At 39.7% G+C, this 20,257-nt stretch overlaps 1 protein-coding gene across 2 annotated transcripts in view; it reads right to left on the minus strand.

The window, feature by feature from the left end:
- Positions 1-5,475: 5,475 nt before the first annotated feature.
- snx21 (sorting nexin family member 21) overlaps positions 5,476-20,257 on the minus strand; it is a 62,597-nt gene continuing 47,815 nt past the window's right edge. For both annotated transcript variants that reach the window (XM_043710161.2, XM_087994976.1), the window contains exon 4: positions 5,476-13,766. In XM_043710161.2, coding sequence (XP_043566096.2) covers positions 13,101-13,766 — 666 coding nt within the window. In that variant the 3' untranslated portion in view covers positions 5,476-13,100. The remainder of the gene's footprint in view (positions 13,767-20,257) is intronic.

Genomic DNA, 20,257 nt, shown 5'->3' on the forward strand with positions numbered 1-20,257 from the left:
AAGCCAGAGACACAGCCAGCCAGACAGAACAGATTCAGGATGATCCAGGTAATGATTACAGACGCTCACAACAGACTTCATAAATACAGACAAGAAATTGCGCGCCAAAAACCAATCAGGAATGGACCCGGACCATAGAACAGGCCGTCACCTTAGGACAGAACAGGACCACACACCGCAAAAAAACGGCACTAAAATAAAAATGGCTAAACTAACACACAACAGAGAGGACACCATAACACACACCTGGATTAGAAACCTCTCCCACAGACAGCTCACAGACACGGAAAGAACAATACTGGCCAAGGGACTCATCTACAACCACAGGGACACCAAGACAGCAGACTTCCTAGCAGCACTAGAATGCACACTCAGAAACAATGGACTGACAGAAGAGACACAACAAACAGTGAGACAAAGTATCGTACCCCTGATAACAAGGAAAAGACAAACACATAACCTCAACACCAAGGAGAGGGAAGCACTAAAATCACTAAGAAACAATAAGAACATAATCATACTACCAGCAGACAAAGGCAGAATGACGGTCATCCTGGACAAAGCAGACTACATCCAAAAAGCGCAACACCTACCAAAAGAGGGAGTTTAACCCCACCCCACAGCTCACCAATAGGATAAACAACACACTGAGGAACCTACAAAAAAACAGACAGATAACCAGATTTGACCTACAAAGAATGAAACCTGAAAGCAACAACACCCCCAGATTCCATGGACTACCTAAAGTGCACAAACCAGACATCCCACTCAGACCCATAGTATCACTACCAGGGACACCATCACACAAACTGGCTAAAGAACTACAGCAGAAACTGAAACACCTGATCAGTGGATCCAGACACTCTATACAGTCAACACAGGAATTCTTGGGCACCATCAGAAATATACACATAGACAAGGAAGAAACCATGGTCTCATTCGATGTAACGGCACTGTTCACCTCTATCGACAAAACCCTAGCCAGAGAAACAATAGCCAACCTGCTGGATATACAGAACAGACAACAGGACGTTGAACCTATCAACAAAGACGGCATACTCAAACTACTGGACCTGTGCCTCACAACACACTTCACATTCAACAACCAAATATATGAAAAATCAACGGCACACCCATGGGCTCACCCATCTCTGGACTCATAGTAGAAGCGGTAATGCAAAGATTAGAACAAACAGTCTTACCGCAAATTCAACCCAAACTCTGGGTCAGATATGTGGATGACACCTTTGTAATCATTAAAAACACAGAAATAGAGAACACACAGCGGATCATCAACGCCACACTCACAGGAATCCGATTCACTAGAGAGGAAGAAAAGGACAACCAACTCCCATTCCTAGACGTGAGGGTACAGAGAACACCTAACGGAGAATTCACCACAAAGGTTTACAGGAAAACCACATACACAGACCAAGTCCTGAACTACGAAAGCAACCACCCCAACACACACAAAAGAAGTTGCATCAAGACACTATTCAAAAGGGCCACAACACACTGCAGTACACCAGAACTGCAAAAAGAGGAAGAACACCTATACAATGTATTCGCCAAAAACGGATACCCCTGCAATTTCATCAACAGATGCCTAAGGGAAAAACAACAGAACGAGGACATGTCGCAACCCAAAGGACTAGCCACACTACCATACATCAAGAGCATTTCCAAACTGACAGCCAAACTACTGCGACCACTAGGACTCATAACAGCACACAAACCAACAGCCACTCTCAGACAACAACTCACCAGAACGAAGGACCCGATACCCAGCATGAGCAAAACCAATGTAGTGTACAAAATCCCATGCAGGAACTGCACAAAACACTACATAGGTCAAACAGGAAGACAGCTAACGATCCGCATCCATGAACATCAACTAGCCACGAAACGACACGACCAGCTATCCTTAATAGCCACACAAGCAGACAAGCAACATGAATTCGACTGGGACAACACTACTATTATAGGACAAGCCAAACAGAGAACAGCCAGGGAATTCCTAGAGACATGGCACTCATCCACAGATTCAATCAATAAGCACATCGACCTGGACCCAATATACCAACCACTGCAACGGATAGCTGGAACTGACAACCGGAAGCGGCAGATTCAAACCACTACAAATGCCGGAGGAAAGATCACAGAAGCGTTTCACAGGAGGCTCCCAAGCACTGAGGATATCACCTAGACAGGGGACGAAACGTCTGCAACACAAATTCCCAGCTCAACAAACAGAGCCACAACAACGAGCTACAAATCTTCTCACAAACTTTGAATTTATTTTAGTATTGTGATTGAGGGATAATACCTATGGCTTCCTCTTTTATATCAGTGGTAATCCTCATTACCCTCAATATCATTTGCCTTCTAGTATGGAAACAATCTTTTGTTTTCACTTTAAAACCTTTCTAGAGTTTGAAAACTTTGTCTCAGTATCCTCCCTTCTATTATCTGGAGGGAGTAGGGATGACATTTATTTTTCACTTTCTTTCATTCATTCCTTTCCACGTCCATGGTTTTGAAGTACAATTTTCATGAGCGTCAGGTTTTACTATTTTTATAGGATATTCGATAAGTATCACCATCCTGAATTATGTAAGAGCTTAGCACATTGATGCAAAAGATTAGTTTGAAGTTTTTACAACAGTCTTCAGTGAGAAGTGCCAAGTGTATAATCCATCATCCCTTTGGTGCAAGCATCACATTTACCAGGCTTGATCTGATTAGATTCATTCCACGTGATATCAACAAATGGCTGAATACAGTGGATACTGCAAAAATTATGGAAACTAATAATAGTACTGAAGATTGTGCTGCACAAAAAGCCTAACCAAGCTGTTCCAATACATTCATAATGCTGGCATTGATCCAATGGTCTTATTTCCATGTTATAAGATATTGGAATAGGCGTAGACCATTCAACCCATTCACCTTTTGCCAGAGTAGGCGAATCCTAAACTGAAGGACAGAGGTTGAAGACGAGAGGGGAAAGGATTTTGAAAGGGACATGAAGGGCAACTGTATATAGAATAAACAGGTGGTGGTGGAGGTGGTTACAATTACAACATTTAAAAGGCCTTTGGATGAATAGGAAGGGTTTAAAGAGAGATGGGCCAAATGTTGGCAAATGGGATTAGATTAGTTTAGGATATCTGGTCAGTGTGGACAAGTTGGACCAAAGAGTCTGTTTCAGTTTTGTATAACTCTATGATTCTGCTCTTCCAGTCAACAAGTTTATGGCTGACCTAATAATTTCAACCCCTTTGTCCTCAACCCTTGCCTTCTGTACTGATTAAGCATCTGTCTATCTCAGCCTTGAATATATTGAATAACCCAGCCTCTGAAGCTCTCTTCAGTAATTAGCTTCCCACCATCCTTGGATGTAGGGGGAATGTGGAAGAATCACATGTTAAATCAGTGACCTCTTAATCTTGATTATACTGTTTGCTTCCAAATTCCCAACAAGGAGAAACAACTTTTCTTCATCAGTCCTGACAAGCCCCTTTAGAATCTTTTATGTTTCAATATTGCTGCTTCTCACGCTTATAAATGTCAACGATTATAAGCCCAATCTACTCAACCTCTCTTAAGACTGGCCCTCCATATCCATGATCAACCGAGTGAACTTTTTGACTGCCTGCAACCTTGGTATGCCTTTCCTTGGATAAAAAGAGTATTCCACTATGTTGTTTATGGAGTTTGAGCACAATCCTTGTATTTCAATGTTCCGTTTGCCTTCCCTATTACCCATTGAACTTAGAAACTAGTTTGGTGTAATTCAAGCATGAAGACTTAACAAACCTTTGTTCTGCAACTTTCTGTAATCTTTCTCAATTTAAATAATATTTATCCTTTAGTCTTCCAGCCAGTTGTATAACCTCCCATTTTCCCACATTATATTCCATCTGCTAAGATTTGGCCCACTTGCTTAACCAGGACATGTATATGTCTGTAGGCTGTCAACCTTACCACTTGCCTTCCCACCTATTTGTGTCATCTGTAAATTTGGTGACAATACTTTCACTTCTGTCATCTAAGTCATGAAAACACATTGTACATAATTTAGCGCTGAACACTGATCCCTGTTGCCAATTCAGTAGTTATGAATTGAAAAATCTTTTATTTGCACGTCTTCTATTGGTCAGCCAATCCTTTATCTGTGCCGTACAGGATGAAGCAGCCTGCTTGATTGGCACCAAACTCCACCCACATTTGGACTCCGAAGCAGCAGTACCACGATATACTGCAGCAATTCACCAAAGCTCCTTAGCACTTTCCAAATTGATGACCACCACCATCAAGGACAACAGACACACATGACCAGCACCACCTGCACTTTCCCTTCCAAGCCACTCTGGATCCAGTATTGGTAAAATAATGTCAGTCCTTGTGTCACGAGATCAAAATTTTGTAAGTCCTTCTTAAACTATAATGGGGTTGCCTATACCAAATGGACTGCAGAGGTTCAAGAAGATGGCTCACCACCACCACTTCAACGGCAACTAGGGATGGGCAATGAATCTTGACCCAGCCAATGTTGCCCCTGACTGAATTTTTTTAAAAAATTATCGTCCTTTCTCAATTGCTGAAAACACAGTTAAGAGTCAATCACATTAGTGGTCTGGTCTTAACATGGAAATCAAGTGAGGATGACAGATTGCTTTCTCAAAAGGACATTATTGACGAGGTGAATTTAAAAAAAAAGATAATGGATTCAGGTTCGCTATTAGATTTTCGTTAGGCTAGTTTTTAAAAATTTTAATTCTAATATCTTACTGAATTCAAATTTCACCATCTACCACAGTGTGATTCAAACCCACATTCACCAAAATATTAGCCTGCGATTCTGGATTAACCTGGTGTGATACAACTCCCTGAAAATGAGAGTATTTTCCGTCTCCCCTCTCTAAGCTTTGTCCATGCAGCTGGAAGAGGCAGAAACAGGTCTGAACATTACCCTCAAATTCAGCGTGAAAGAACTGTTTTGTGCCGGAGGAATTCATTTTGTCTATGCTGGCTCTTTGAAAGAGTAATTCAGTTAATTCCACTCCTCTTCCATCATAGCACTTTGAAGTATAGTCAAAATTATCTTTTGTAAGTTACTGAATACCTCTGCCAATTGTTCAGGATGCATTGGTGCTACAGACACATCTTTTTGCTACATTACAGCCCTGGCATAACCATTGGCTGGTTACTTGCTGTTCATAAATCTGCTTCCCCAACATTTATTTTCCCTTGGTGCTAGAAAGCCTGTACACTCTCAAACCCAAGATGTTGAGCTTTGCATTTTTCTCTGTCATTGGATCAGAGATTAGTGGATGATTGAATAGAAATATTTAAGAATTATGTAAATTAAACCACATTTAACAATTACAATGCTAGAGAAAGAAAATACAGAATTAAAATCAAACAAAATTATCTTAGATGATCATTAACAAAATTTCATTTGTCTACATGGATCTTTTGATCCACTTTATTTTTACCATTTTTATATATCAAAGCATATGCAGATATTTAATAGTACATAAATCTATTTATTCAAAATGCAGATACAGAGACGCATTAATAGTTGGTGGAGACATAAAATTCTGAACAAACTAATAGTAAATAAGTGTACAGAAAATAATTGAATACAGGGTAATTAGTTACAGAAAATACCAAACAGTAAGTTAAGAAGTGACCTCCAAGGTTTATAAGATCATGAGGGGCATAGATAAGGTGAATAGCAAAGGTCTTTTTCCTAAGGCGAGGGAGTTCAAAGCTAGGAGACATATTTTTAATCTGAGAGGAGAAAGGTTTAAAAAGGACATGAGAGGCAACATTTTTACATAGAGTGGTTAGTAGAATGAACTGCAAGAGGAAGTTATGGATGCAGGTACAATTACAACATTTAAAAGACATTTGCATAAGTACACAAATAGGAAAGATTTGATGGGGTATAGGCCTAATGCAGGCAGCTGCAATTAATTTAGTTTGAATGTAGACTAGTTGGCCAAAAGGGTCTGTTTCTCTACTGTATGACCAGGAATCTATAATAAATTTAAGACTGAACAGAAAGTCAATACACATTGCAAAGGAATATTTCCAATTTGTACCTTAGTTCAACTCTTTCACTTTTTAACCTGTTTTAAGATAAAAGAATTATAATTGTTAAAGTTATTCCATGTCTAATATAGCAAAATATCAGTGCCTTTTATATAAATCAAACTACTGCATTTTATTAAAGTGCCTTTTATAATATTGGGAACTATTTTGAATTTCCCTTAACATGCATAAATTGATCTGACAAAACCTACTGTGGATATAACTAAAAGCAGATTGGAGAACATAAATGTTTAAAATTCAATTGCTCAAGAATCCCAATATGTATCTACAGAAGAAATTGCATTTATGTATCACCTCTTGATCACTGTGTATCAAATATTTTAAAATTGCCAGGAAACAGAGAGTTTGTATACAATATGATCCCATGAACCATTAAATAAATAAATAAATCTATTTTTGTTAGTTGGGAGTTAGATTTCCCTTTGCAGTACCAATGGACACTTATAGCCAGCTCTTTACTGGAATTCAGCTGGGTGCTTGCAGTTTTGTTTGAAGCAGCAGTGAATTTTCAGAAATCCAAAAATCATTGCCATTGGTAATAATTCAGATACCTTGTTGATACTGGGTGCGACATATGGAGCAGGATCTTTTACCCAGAAAATGCATTCTGGAGCCATGAAATTAGCAGCACAGAAAAACTATTTGGAACGCAAGTGGAATGTAGGAAAAGAAAATATCCTTGGGATAGCAAAATAGCGTGCGCCAAAAGTTTTTTGAATAAATCAAATGATCCAAACAAAGGACAGAAAATTAGATTGCTGCTCTACTCTCCTTTCTAGTCCTTTTTAATTGTTATCGACATGATTTTTGCATTGAATATAATGCAACAATGCCTGAAAACAGAATGTCTGTTTTTCAATTAGCTTGACAGACTTTGGAGTGGCCTGAATACTGGTTGTAGTTATAATGTTGGTTTTGCAAGAATGAAAAGTGGTCTGCGTTTACGTTAAGGCAAAAGTGATTTCTGAAATCCAAAGATTCTAAGGCCCTCCCAGGAAGCTAACTCAGCACTTTGCAATTGTGCAGTGATGTGAATCTAATCTTGTGTAAAACCACATTTAAAAAATGCCTGAGCAGGAGGAAGGATTTTTGACATTTGCAGGAAGTTTGAAAAGCATGTTTATAATAATTTAGAACATTGCCTGCACACTGTTGGCATGAAATGTTTGCTACTTGGCAAGTGAAAAACTTATATATGTTCAGATAAATTTCAAGATGTGCATTGTCACGGACGTTGGTGTGAACGGAAATGCCTGATTAAGTGTATACCTCTTACTTGCTGCCTGAGTATCACACTACACAAATAATGTCACAAAATAGTTGTTAATAAACCCTTGCTTTAACATATTTTGAAGTAAACCATAGATGGTTTAAATAGTGCTAGTTTTTGAAAGGCTTAAAAGCAAGGGACCTGCTTCGTGCTTATATTGAATCTAGTGTCGCATATACAATAGAATATTTGTAAAAGTGCTACTGAAACAAATCGGGCAAAGTTCTGAGGTTACCTCAAATTCTGATCACTGAACTCCTTTGTCAAGTAGGTAAGTCCCAGCGTGGATATATTTTGAAACATATCCCAATGATGTCCTGAATATCACTAAGTAATCAACTAGACTTTAGAATAATGGTAGCTAAAAATCAAAAATCATTCAATATCTATAATTCATTAGAGGCTTTTGATTGGAATATATAGCTGGGACTGTGTTTAAAAAAGTGATCAGACAATTAAGAGTTTGATGGTGATATAATCTGCAAGATTCTATGATCCAACTTTATTGTTGCTCATAAGATACATTATTATTGCTATTGAGAGAATTTTCTTTTATGATTTTACACAAATTTAAATAAAACACAATTATAATTAGTAGCTAAAGAGACTAAGGTAAACAAAAACATTCAGTGTTTCACTAGAAATAACAAACCCAAGTTTCTGAAAGATCCTTTACTTTGTGACAGTTCTCCAGCAATTTAACTTCACACTGACTGTAGTCTGCTATTGGACCATTAGTGCAGGTCAGTATAATCAGATTTGGCAAACCATTAACTTTTAAAATTCTTTGCCTGATCATCTTTCAGGATATGTTTAATGAGCACTTATTTTAAAACTTATTGGTAATCTAGGGCTTCACATCCAGTATCAGAAACTTTACATTGCAGAACTTTAAAAAAAATAGCAATTTCCTTTTATCCTAATTCCAGAATGTATGTGTCTTTTTCCTTGAAATGAAATGGAAAGGAGGGGTTCCCAGAATCATGCATGAATGCTCAAGTTAGGCTTAAGTTAGCCAATGCTAACTTTACTGTGAAATTAAGACATATAGGCTTAAAAAGCCTTGAACATGACCATGAAAAATATTTCAAAGAATTTGTGATATTATATAAGTCACCTTTTATTCCAAAATGAGCTTTAGACTTCTATTGCAAAAGATTTGACTGCAAATAATATTCCAAGTTAAATTTTCACAATAATAGGATTTTACAATGTCTGATGTTGGCTGCTAGGGTGGAAGTGATTACTGATGAAGGACTTTTGCCTGAAATGTTGACTGTCCTGCCCCTCGGATGCTGTGTGACCTGTTGTGATTTTTCCAGAACCACATTTTCGACTGGTAGTGAATCAGACCTTTCAAAAACTTTTCATTATTAAAAGAAAATTCACGAAAACAAGGTTAGTAATCTACTCCAACTGCAATAATCAGTCCAGCCATTAACATGGACATTTCAGACAGAAAATAGGATAACAGCCCTTAGGCACTGAAGGTTTAAGTTGATGGGTGTATTCTTTTACTGTGAATTAAACTGAAAATTATATCACTCTGATGATGATTTCTAAAATAGAGTATGGTTTTCCAATAATTATTAAAGTGTGGGGGCAAGCATTTAGGTGGTGACTAATGTACTTCCCTAAGGATGTCATGGTGGCTCAGAGCTTAGCACTGCTACATTATAGCATCAGGGAACTGGACTCAATTCCACCCTTGGGTGACTATCTGTATGGAGTTCGCACAGTCTCCTCCTGGTGTTCTGCTTTCCTCCACGGTTTAAAGATCTGCAAGCTAGGTGGATTAGCCATGGGAACGCCGAGTGATAGGAAGGGTGGGGAGTGTCTGGGTAGGATGCTTGTGGACTCGATGGGCCGAATAGCCTGCTTCCATACTGTAGGGTTTCTATGAACTGCCAAAAGAATTCACCCGATCATGTGCTAATCACAATGTAACAGGTGAACGCGGGCAGGTTTCTTGTCCTATCACAGGCCTTGACCATGCTATCTTGGTTTAGCACAAGTTGCTAGCCAATTGAAAACCAGAGGCTTCTAGGCCCTGAAGACCATTGGTTGAGGCCTACCTCTCTTCCCACTAGATGGGGTTTGGGTGCAAGGCACTGCTGTAAATACCCAAGGGAAATAGCCAACATCATGATCTGCCCAATAATTTACAGTACTGCTCCATATTATGAGCATTCAGAGCCAACTCAGGACATAAATGATCTCAGCACTTTGAGCAAAATAAGTGTAAAAAATTAAAACTGGAGAAAACTTCTTGGATCTTTATGAGTATGGAACAATGCTTTAGATCTGAACTGAAGGTCTAGGACACTGTCATCCATTCCAGCCTCCATAAATGCAAGTAGCAGCTGCAGGTTTGAGTGAAAAAGGGAGAAGTCCTCCAAAACGTTGCTTGGAATTTGAATCAATGACAATGTTATTTTAAAAATACATTGGCTTACTGCCTTCTACTTATTGTAATGTAAACCATCTATTTTTCCATTAAGTCCCTTTGCAAGAGCCAGACTTATGCTACACATGGGTGACTCATACCAACCAGCTCTTAATGAATACCAATCCTAATTTACATGAGCACAGCTCTAGTCTGACAAATTAGCTCAGAGTTTAACAATTTCAAGACCTTTCTTGAGTGAAGATTTGATATAAGAACAGAGTGGTTCTTAATTTCTAAATTGGCCTTATATTGTTTAATATCCTGGAAGTATGTATTATTGAGAGAGTTGGCTGATAATATATTGTTGTTAAACTTTCCATAGAATGCCAAGGCTAAGTTTTGAATTTGTTAAGTTTCACAAATGAAGTCAGTTGCAGAACTGCATACATAACCTATTGCTAATGGATTAGCAATCTTCCACACAAATGGAGCGCTATATCCAAGGATCCCTGTGCGGTGACCTCCAGATTGCATACTTGTCATCATGAATAGGAACAGGTTAGGGGCAAAGCATATCTGAACTACGAAAGGAATAGAACTTCCTAAAATTGCTCTATGCAAATAAATAATTTGATGCATTATAAAAATATATGGACCAATTGTTGGTCTGCTTTGAATTAGCTGATATCAGCATTCAAGAACTACAAATCAGTTACAGTCCCACAGGATGAGGAGTTAAAAAGAAAATAAGCCAACACTTGTCTCCCTCTACTTCAGGTCACTATCTTACGGCTCCTGTTGCAAAGCATCATCTGTGCAGGCTGGAATTAGACTTACTTCTGATATCACCTATTGTTAAATAATCACTGAAAATAAGTCAATTTTCCTGATAAAATGGGCGGAATAAGTGAACAAGTCACTGGTCGGAATGTTACGTGGAGGCATTGGCCCCCATTCTTCTCTTTGTAGAAGCTGAGGGGTGAGCCCACCACCATGGGTCTGGGAAGCCCCATGTTGATTCCAAGGTCACTGGCCATTTCTTGGTGTATGATAGACTCCACCCCTTTAGGGAGGAGGTTGCTGCATTTGAGAGTTGTTGACCAATGAGGCAGCCAACAATTCTCCAGTTCCAGCAACACCTCTAGGAGCAGTGGACACAGCTGGTACTGCAGACAACTCCCAACAGATCCAGATAACAAGGTGGGGGGGGGGGGGGGGTGGTCTGCTGGGGCGAGTCTGGCAGGGTCTGGTGAGGAAAGTTGAGACTGCCATTGGTAAAGCAGGGTGGGGAGAAGCAGAGGATACAATGTACCCTTGGGGTGAGATTGCCTGAATAGGAATGACACCTCCAACCTGACACAAGCCACCAGGATTCGCTGGGTCCCTCACTACATAGCATGGGCATCCTGAACCCTTGCCAAGCCCTTAAGTGGCTCTTAATGGCCATGTGGTCAGCCATCTAACACTTTCCCCAGTTTTCCATCAGAGGTAGGTTGGCAAAAAACCTGCACCCCTTCACACCACCCAATTTTATTTCCCATCCACTCTTCAAAACAACCTGCCCCTGGATGAGCAGCTTGGAGGAGGGTAATACTGAACTTCTGGTCAGTATCTTTGAGACACATGGGGTGAACACTGTGAAAGGAGAAAGTAGCAGCAGCAAGGAATGGCAGGGGCCAGAATTATCTTTACTAGCACAGGGCTGACAGTCATTTGTCTGTCCTAGGCTTGGCTCTTGCCATCAGGGTCCAGTTATATCAGTTCAGAATGCTGGCTATCAAGAAGAAACATTTTAAACTCTCACCTCCTTGAGCTCTCTTTCTACTTTAAAACTTACAAAAAAGTGGAGATGACCAATTTTGTGATGCATTAGCAATAAAAGGAAACTAATATACAGATAGCAATGTTTAACATGCAAACATTTCCAAACACTCTTCAACTATTCGATTGACAGGCCTCTCACTACAAACACTATATCCAATATTAAAGTGCTATATGTTGCTTGCTGTAAGCAAAATGTTCTTTTTCTGATGCACTGTTCATAAAAAGTTCAGCTTCAGCATTCGAATATGTGGTACTCCCACAGGGCTGCTCCTTTTTAGTCACCCCGTAGGCTTAGTTGGAGGAAATTTCTCTCCTATCTTGTACAGCTGCCTGGACAGCTCTACATATTTAAACATGCATAACAATGATGATGTTACCTAGCCAGGTAATGAAACGTCTGAATATCAAACCTACAGCTCAGCGAGCAAACCTACACCTTTAACTGTCTCAACTTTGCAGGTTCTATCTTTTATTTTTCAAGGTTAACTGAAACTCCGAAAATACTTCTCTGCTTTACACTTGCAATTTTTCTGGAAGACTAATACCTCACAATAGGATACAGTGCCACAGGCTTTCCATTAATTCACAAAGGGCAATTTTCACATAAGCCCATTGCCATTAAATATTTATAAAAAGTTCCACAATGAGGGTTTTACCCAGAGTCCATTCCTATTTTTATGAAATGTAAGCATAGCTGAAAACTGAGGCTAATTATGACTGGTAAGGTGAAACCTTATGCTCCCTGGTCTAATATAGCTCAGTAGGAGTGCTTGCATTTATTTCCTTTCTTGAAAACAACATAGCTTTATAGCATTACACACCTCTCTCTATTGTCCAACCAGTCAAACTAATCTTTCTCTGAAAGTTACACTGGATTAATTTGGGTCAGTGTGAAGAGTGAAGAATATATAGCAACTGCTCTGAGAATTAGAGACAAAGGTTATATAGAAGGGCCATTAACAGATAGACTGCGACCTTTATATTTATTATTAAAGAAATTCAACGCATGTTACTGAACAACTCCAAAGACCAATCTTGCAATAATACTGAAGCTATTAAATCAGCAATTCACCCAGTATTGTAACCTTAATGTAACTTTCACCTCCTAATGAATATCGCCATCATGCCTACATCCACATCAGGCTGGGTGCAATACAAAGTATGCTCTTCGAAACAAGAAAGAATAAGATTGGGATCACAATATGATCAGGTGAGTCTCCAGCAAATCTTGTTTTCTAGACAAATGGGTCTAAATATAAAATGTTTTATTTTACAATGTTATCTTTTAGGTGTCATAACCTTTGTTTTCTGATTTAGGAAAGGTGAAATAAGCTGCATACATTACCCAAAAAAATGGAGATTCTTCGACTAAACTTTGGTGCTTTTTAAAATTCTTGCAGATATAAAAAAATCAATTTTAATGAAACATCTGAAATGCACCTACAGTGGTCTCCCTCTAACCCTCATGTAGCATCAAGCTGTGTTTAATTTAATCTAAAAATCTTTAATAAGATATTCTTTAAGGCTAGGTTGATTTAAAATATCTAACCCTGATTCTTGGAGTTGCTGGAGTTTGGCTTCTGACTGACGTTTGTCCTTTGCTATTTTCCAGGACAATCTGATGTTGGAATGAAGTAAAGGTACCAATAGTGGATGATTCTCCTGGTTGTCTACTGTCTGTAAGGCCTGCTCACAGTAGGCCTGGGCTTCTTCCAAGTGATCCAGTTCTTGGTAACAAAGTGAAATAGAAGCTTGAGTGAAAAGTAAGTGCTCAGTGTCCCAGGACCCCAGCTTCTGTTGCAAGTTAAGAGCATTGATCAGCGTCTCCAAAGCGTCCTCACACATCCCACCCCGCAATAACCCCTGACCAGCTTTTAAATCTCGCAGATAAAAGAACTCCAGGAATACTTTGGACCTGCGAATGTCTGTGATTGAGTGAATGTGCTGGAGATATTGCTCAAACGCTCGGCTGCGTTTGGCTATGGTTTCGTGTGTAAAGTTTTTCCTGATGATCTTCTTTGGAAATACTACGTTGCTCATCTCCTCCTTGAAATGTTTATGGAGTTTCTCATTCAGTTTTGCAAAATCGGTGTAACGTCGAATAATCAATGCCTTGTTGCCATCGAAGCTGCCTGATTTTATAACATGTATGGTATAGGCCTGTGAGGAAAGGGAAAAGATCTATTAACGACCTTCCTTATCGGCATTTGTTACAATTTTTAACAATGAATAATGGAGTTATATGTGTAAGCTATATTTGCAATGACCCCGGTCCAACACACAGGCATTATGATCACTCTTCATTGCTCTTGGTGACTCTTTTTCTTCTAATTCTGAAGGCTGTAATTTTATTTCCTATTCGAGTGACACTAGCACACCATCTGTGCTAACTCTATAGAGCAGTGCCAAGTGTCACATCTGTAGTTTTACAGATGAGACATTAAATCATGACCTCTGCATTTTCATGTAGCTGGAAGAGATTCCAAGGTATTACTTTCAAGGGAATTTCTGTGGTGTCCTGACCAAAGTTTGGCTCTTAACCAATAACTTTAATCAATATTCAGTCAACATTATACTGCTGTATATTAGGGTCTTACAGTGTACAAATTGGCTGCTTTGTGGCATTCTACAAAAATACTTATTTCATTGTAAAGCCCCTTTACAACATCATGAAGCCTTCAAAGGCACTTCAGAAACACAATTCATTGTCTCTTCATTATTGGTGCTGGACTCCAAATATTTCCCTCAAGTATTTAATACCACCAAATGTAACTAGGTGCTTGTGGCACATTCGGCTTCATAGCCTGAGCCATTGGACTATCATTGATTCCAGAATTAGTTACTACATTGCTCCAGGGGAGAACAGTTTATGGTATTTTCCATTCAAAATGTTCAATTTCAAATAAAAAGTGAAAATAAACATTACATTGCAATTGATGGACACCAGGGAAGTATCAGTTGACTACAAACAGACTATTATTTGGTTACAAATTCATAAAGGGTAACAAAACGGTTAAAGTCAGCCGCACAGGCATCAGCTTTACTTCAATCCCATAAGAAATTGGTTGTCAGGAATGACCAGAAATCTTGTGAACAGCAAAAGAAAAACTTCTGCTTGACCAACCTCAGATTCAATTGAGGCAAGTGACAAACTAAGTCAACAATGATAAATTCTACAACAGTTAAAAGAAAAATGGAAAATAGTGGAGTAATGGTTAGAAGAATCGTATCAAATTGAGCATGCCAGTAGTGACAGTATGAAACAAGATACCCCAGTGATTCATGTTGGAATTACCAGCACTTTCAAGCTACATCAATGACTGAATTCAGAAACTTGAGGCTGAGTTTCAGCAGTTGAACGGTGATCCCAACAATAGAGTGAAAATTTGGTTAAACTTGCCAACAGCAGAACCACTCAGTAATTTTACCCCAGATACCTTCCTAATTGCCTGCCCCATCATGGAGCTGACAGCTCTAAACCCGCAGCAGCGCCAGTGGGAGAGGCCATTGCCACTGAGAAATATAGGAAAACCTGGTTTCACAGGCAGGTAAATCAAAATTTATTTTCATACATGTACACAGCCCATGGGCGTAAAGGGAAATCCCTCCAGGGATATCACTGAGGCCCCCAGGGGCTGACCTCACTGCTCATAGCATCGTCACTGGCTCACACTACTGCTGGGAGTGCACCTCCCTTGAACTGGAATTCGCCCTGTCAGTACAGATGGCACAGTAAGTGACTTTTAATTATAGAAACTGGCTAGCGCTTTCTCCGAGATAGGACCTGTCTGGAGGTGATTCTTTGAAGTGTGGTCCCACTGTGGCTATGTAAATAAGAAAGACTGTAATGTTTGAACTTGCAACTTTACTTCTTTATTTTCTACTTAATAATATAAGGTCTACAGTGTGTAACCTTTAACCTTATTTTGTATGTTTTTATGCTTTACTATAATTACTGCAATGTTTAACTTTGTTCCTTTTTTTTCTACCTTGTTCTTTAGATTCTGTACCGAGGTGCTAGTATCTAGGATGATGATTTGTGTGGCAATATACACTTTTCACTGTGCTCCTGTATGTGACAGTAAAATCAAATCAAATATCAGTGAACCGATCTGACCTGGCTCCCTTCACCAGAGGGGATCCCCAATGAGGGCTAATCCAATTGGCAGATGATACCAACCTAACAGGGACATTGCAATAGCAGAACATAATTAATCAAAATATAAACAAAGCATTGAAAAGAAAATGGTTGCAAAATGGTGAATATGTTTGAATAGCTGAGGATCAGATTGAGAGAGACTTAGGAATCTTTAAATTTACTCATTAGAAACAGCATTTCCAGATTGGCAAGAAATCACAAAGCACAGAAGAGTTCTGAATGTGCAGTATCCTAATAGCATGGATATAGTAAGCACTTTTAGGAATTATCAAAAGTAGGAATTTTTTTTTAAACAAAGAAACATAGAAAACAGGAGCAGGAGTAGGCCAGTCAGCCCTTCGAGACTGCTCCGCCATTCAATATGGTCAGGAAGGATCATCTAACCCAGTATTGTACCCTGTTCTCACTTTCTTCCCATACCCTTTGATTACTTAAGCCCTAAGAACTGTATTTAACTCCTTCTTGAAAGCATTCAATATTTTGGCCACAACCACCATGTGTGGCAGATAATTTCACAGACTCACCACCCTCTGGATGAAGAAATGTCTCATCTCAATCCAAATTGGCCTCCTTCGACTAAGACCGGGGCTGGTCTCCATGGTAATTAGGAACATCCTTTTCTGTATTTATCCTGTCTAGTCTTGTTAGAATTTAATAGTTTCTATGAGATCCTACTCATTCTTCTAAACTCCAGTGAAGTGAATATTGTCCTAACTAATTCAGTTTCTCTTTCTACAGCAGCCTTGCCATCCCAGGATCCACCTGGTAAATCTTCAACGTACTCCCTCCATAACCAGAACATCCTTCTTCAGATAAGGAGACCAAAACTGTACAATTGCAGCAAGTCATTCCTGTCCCTGTGCTTGAATCCTCTCACTATGAAGGTGAATATACCATTGGCCTTCTTCACCACCTGCTGACTTTCAGCAACTGTTCTTGTTGCACCACCCCCTTTCCCAATCTATCACCAGTCAGATATGAATCTGCTTTCTTGTTTTTGCTACCAAAGTGGATAGCCTCACATTTATTCACCCGATACTTCACCTACATTTGTCGACTCACTCATTTTTTCCAAAAACAAAAGCATCTCTGCATCCTCCTCACAGTTTACCTTCCCACCCAAGCTTGTCATTTGCAAAAACTTGGAGATGTTACGTTTAGTTCCCTCAGAATTATTAATATTTATTGTGAATAGCTGGGGTCAAAGGACTGATCCCAGCAGTAGCAGCAATCATCGAATTCTAGATTCCAAAAAGAAGCTGTTTGGTCCATCAAGCCTGCACTGACACTCCGAAGAGCATTTAGACTCAACCCCCCTCCACCCTCTCCCCATAACCCTGCAATTACCATGACTAATCTACCTAACCCACACATGCCTGGACACTACATGACAATTTAACATTGCCAATCCACTCTAAGCTGGACATCCAAGGACTGAGACAGAACTGGAGCACCCGACAAAAACCCACACAGACACGGAGAACAGGTATCTCCGCACACCAAAGACTGGAATCGAATCTGGGTCCCAGGTGCTGACAGACAGCAACGCTAACTACTTATCCAATGTGCCGTCCCAGCAGTCCACTGACTGCTATCTGGGAAAAGGTTTGTTTATTCCTATTCTTTGTTTGGGGTCTGCCAACCAAATTTTTATTCACATCAGTTCACTGCCCTTAATTCCACTGGCTTTAATTGTACATACTTTTGGGAGTGGTACTCCAGTCATATTAAACATGTGCTCTCTGTTCAGGGATGTGTGCTACAAGTAGTTCTCCTATAATGCCATAGTTGCGTTCCACAAAACCTCACCTATTAGAAAATCGCTTAATATAAATAACAGGGCCGATGGGAAAAGTGGGGTTAGGGGCAGACCAGCAAAAAATATCACTCACAATCACTCAAAAATCACCAAAGGTCAAATGCATAGTGTGGCACAGCCTGAATGAAGATATACATCATATTTATCTACGAAATAAAAGTAAATTTAACACAGAGCATTTAAAAAATGTTGTTAATGCAGGGACAGAGGGTCATCATGGTGCGTAAGATATAGACTCTCTTATTCCTGTTAAACGAGCTATATCACATTCTTTACTTATGCTCAAAACACTTTATAATATCTAGCTTCTCATCCAGTGTTAAAGCCTTTCTTTTGCGTTCACCACCAGCAATTTTATCACCAGGACTCTTCTTACTAACATTCTTGTCACTATTGTTATGGGCCAGGCAGGACGCCCTCAAAACATTTCAAGGAGGTAGCTCAGACCCTAAACTTTTCTAGTTGTTTTAAGCAGATGTAAAGTGGATATTCCAACAGTGATGCAGCTGGCCCAACCACTTAGATTTAAACAAAACAATTTATTTAACAAAAGAAAACCAAATTTAGAATAACATAAATATTCAAAAACCCAACTCTATCTGCTCTATCGCAACTTAATGATGCTGTTCCAAATACCTGTAACATCCCATAAACACTCCCTTGGCAAAAAAACGGTAAAATTAAACACAGGTTCTGACAGGGAACGCCTCATCTTCCGCCTCGGAACACTTCAACCCCAGGGCATCAATGTGGACTTCAACAGTTTCTTCATTTCCCCTTCCCCCACCTCACCCTAGTTCTAAACTTGCAGCTCAGCACTATTCCCATGACCTGTCCGGACTTGTCCTACCTGTCTATCTCCTTTTCCACCTATCCACTCCAACCTCTCCTCCCTGACCTATCACCTCCATCCCCTCCCCACTCACCCATTGTACTCTATGCTACTTTTTCCCCACCCCCACCCTCCTCTAGCTTATCTCTCCACACTCCAGGCTCACTGCCTTTATTCCTGATGAAGGGCTTTTGCCCGAAACGTCGATTTCGAAGCTCCTTGGATGCTGCCTGAACTGCTGTGCTCTTCCAGCACCACTAATTCAGAAAGGGGTAAGATCAGAGAGAGAGAAAGAGTGAGAGCGGGGGAGGATCACCATGGAACTGTTTCTTTTGCCAGCACCCCAGGCAACCAAACCAAAACCTGAACTGGGAGAACTGGCCATTCCCCTTTCATTGTACAAGTGTTTTAAAAGAAAACTTAGAAACTTTCTCAAGTAAATATTTCCAGACATATTGGAACTTCTGCCTTCATGACCCCTCTGAAAGAAAACCAAGGACAATATGGGGTGGCACAGTGGTTTAGCACCAGTGACCTGGGTTCGATTCCAACCTCAGCAACATTATATACAAATCGTGCTGCTGGAATGCACCTTATCTGAGAACTACCTGTATTTGTATGGCTAACACAATTGTAAAATAACCACATACTCTGCCATCACCAGTGAGGATCTAAAATTTGAATTTAGGCAACAAAAATATGTAGATTTTTATTATAACAAAATGGTTTCTCAATTTAAAAGAATACTATAAAATGGCCTGTGAACCATACTGCTGATTTGCAGAATTAAGTTGCAGTTCAAAGATAAGAGGACAATAGAGTTTTCATAACATGAATACTGACACATTAATTGACCATTTGGACTAACCTTGAACTGATACATGGCATGACAATTTATGAAAATAAGATATCTTTCTTTAAAAATACCATTGGATTAGCCTGTCTTCAATCACATCACCATATTACAGTTGTTTAGACTTTTTTTATTTAAGAACCCTTTCCCAGGAAATATCATTGGATTAACTTGTTGTATTTGTTGTATTTACAAATGAGAGGGACAGTATTGTTGAAGAGGAGAGTATGAAATGGATTGGTAAGCTAGAGGAGATACTTGTTAGGAAGGAAGATGTGTTGGGCATTTTGAAAAACTTGAGGATAGACAAGTCCCCCGGGCCTGACGGGATATATCCTAGGATTATGTGGGAAGCAAGAGAGGAAATTGCAGAGCCTTTGGCAATGATCTTTTCGTCTTCACTGTCAACGGGGGTGGTACCAGGGGACTGGAGAGTGGCGAATGTTGTACCCCTGTTCAAAAAAGGGAATAGGGATAACCCTGGGAATTACAGGCCAGTTAGTCTTACTTTGGTGGTAGGCAAAGTAATGGAAAGGGTACTGAGGGATAGGATTTATGAGTATCTGGAAAGACACTGCTTGATTAGGGACAGCCAGCATGGATTTGTGAGGGGTAGGTCTTGCCTTACAAGTCTTATTGAATTCTTTGAGGAGGTGACCAAGCATGTGGATGAGGATGGAGCAGTGGATGTAGTGTACATGGATTTTAGTAAGGCATTTGATAAGGTTCCCCATGGTAGGCTTATGCGGAAAGTCAGGAGGCATGGGATAGTGGGAAATTTGGCCAGTTTGATAGAGGAGAAAGTGAGGTCTGCAGATGCTGGAGATCAGAGATGGAAATGTGTTGCTGGAAAAGCGCAGCAGGTCAGGCAGCATCTAGGGAACAGGAGAATCGACGTTTCGGGCATTAGCCCTTCTTTAGGAATGAGGAAAGTTGGTCCAGCAGGCTAAGATAAAAGATAGGGAGGAGGGACTTGGGGGAGGGGCGT

This window comes from Chiloscyllium plagiosum, unplaced genomic scaffold (assembly GCF_037043375.1).
Source record: "Chiloscyllium plagiosum isolate Xiang-an unplaced genomic scaffold, Cpla_swu_hap1 HiC_scaffold_15, whole genome shotgun sequence".
NCBI classification, from domain to species: Eukaryota; Metazoa; Chordata; class Chondrichthyes; order Orectolobiformes; family Hemiscylliidae; genus Chiloscyllium; species Chiloscyllium plagiosum.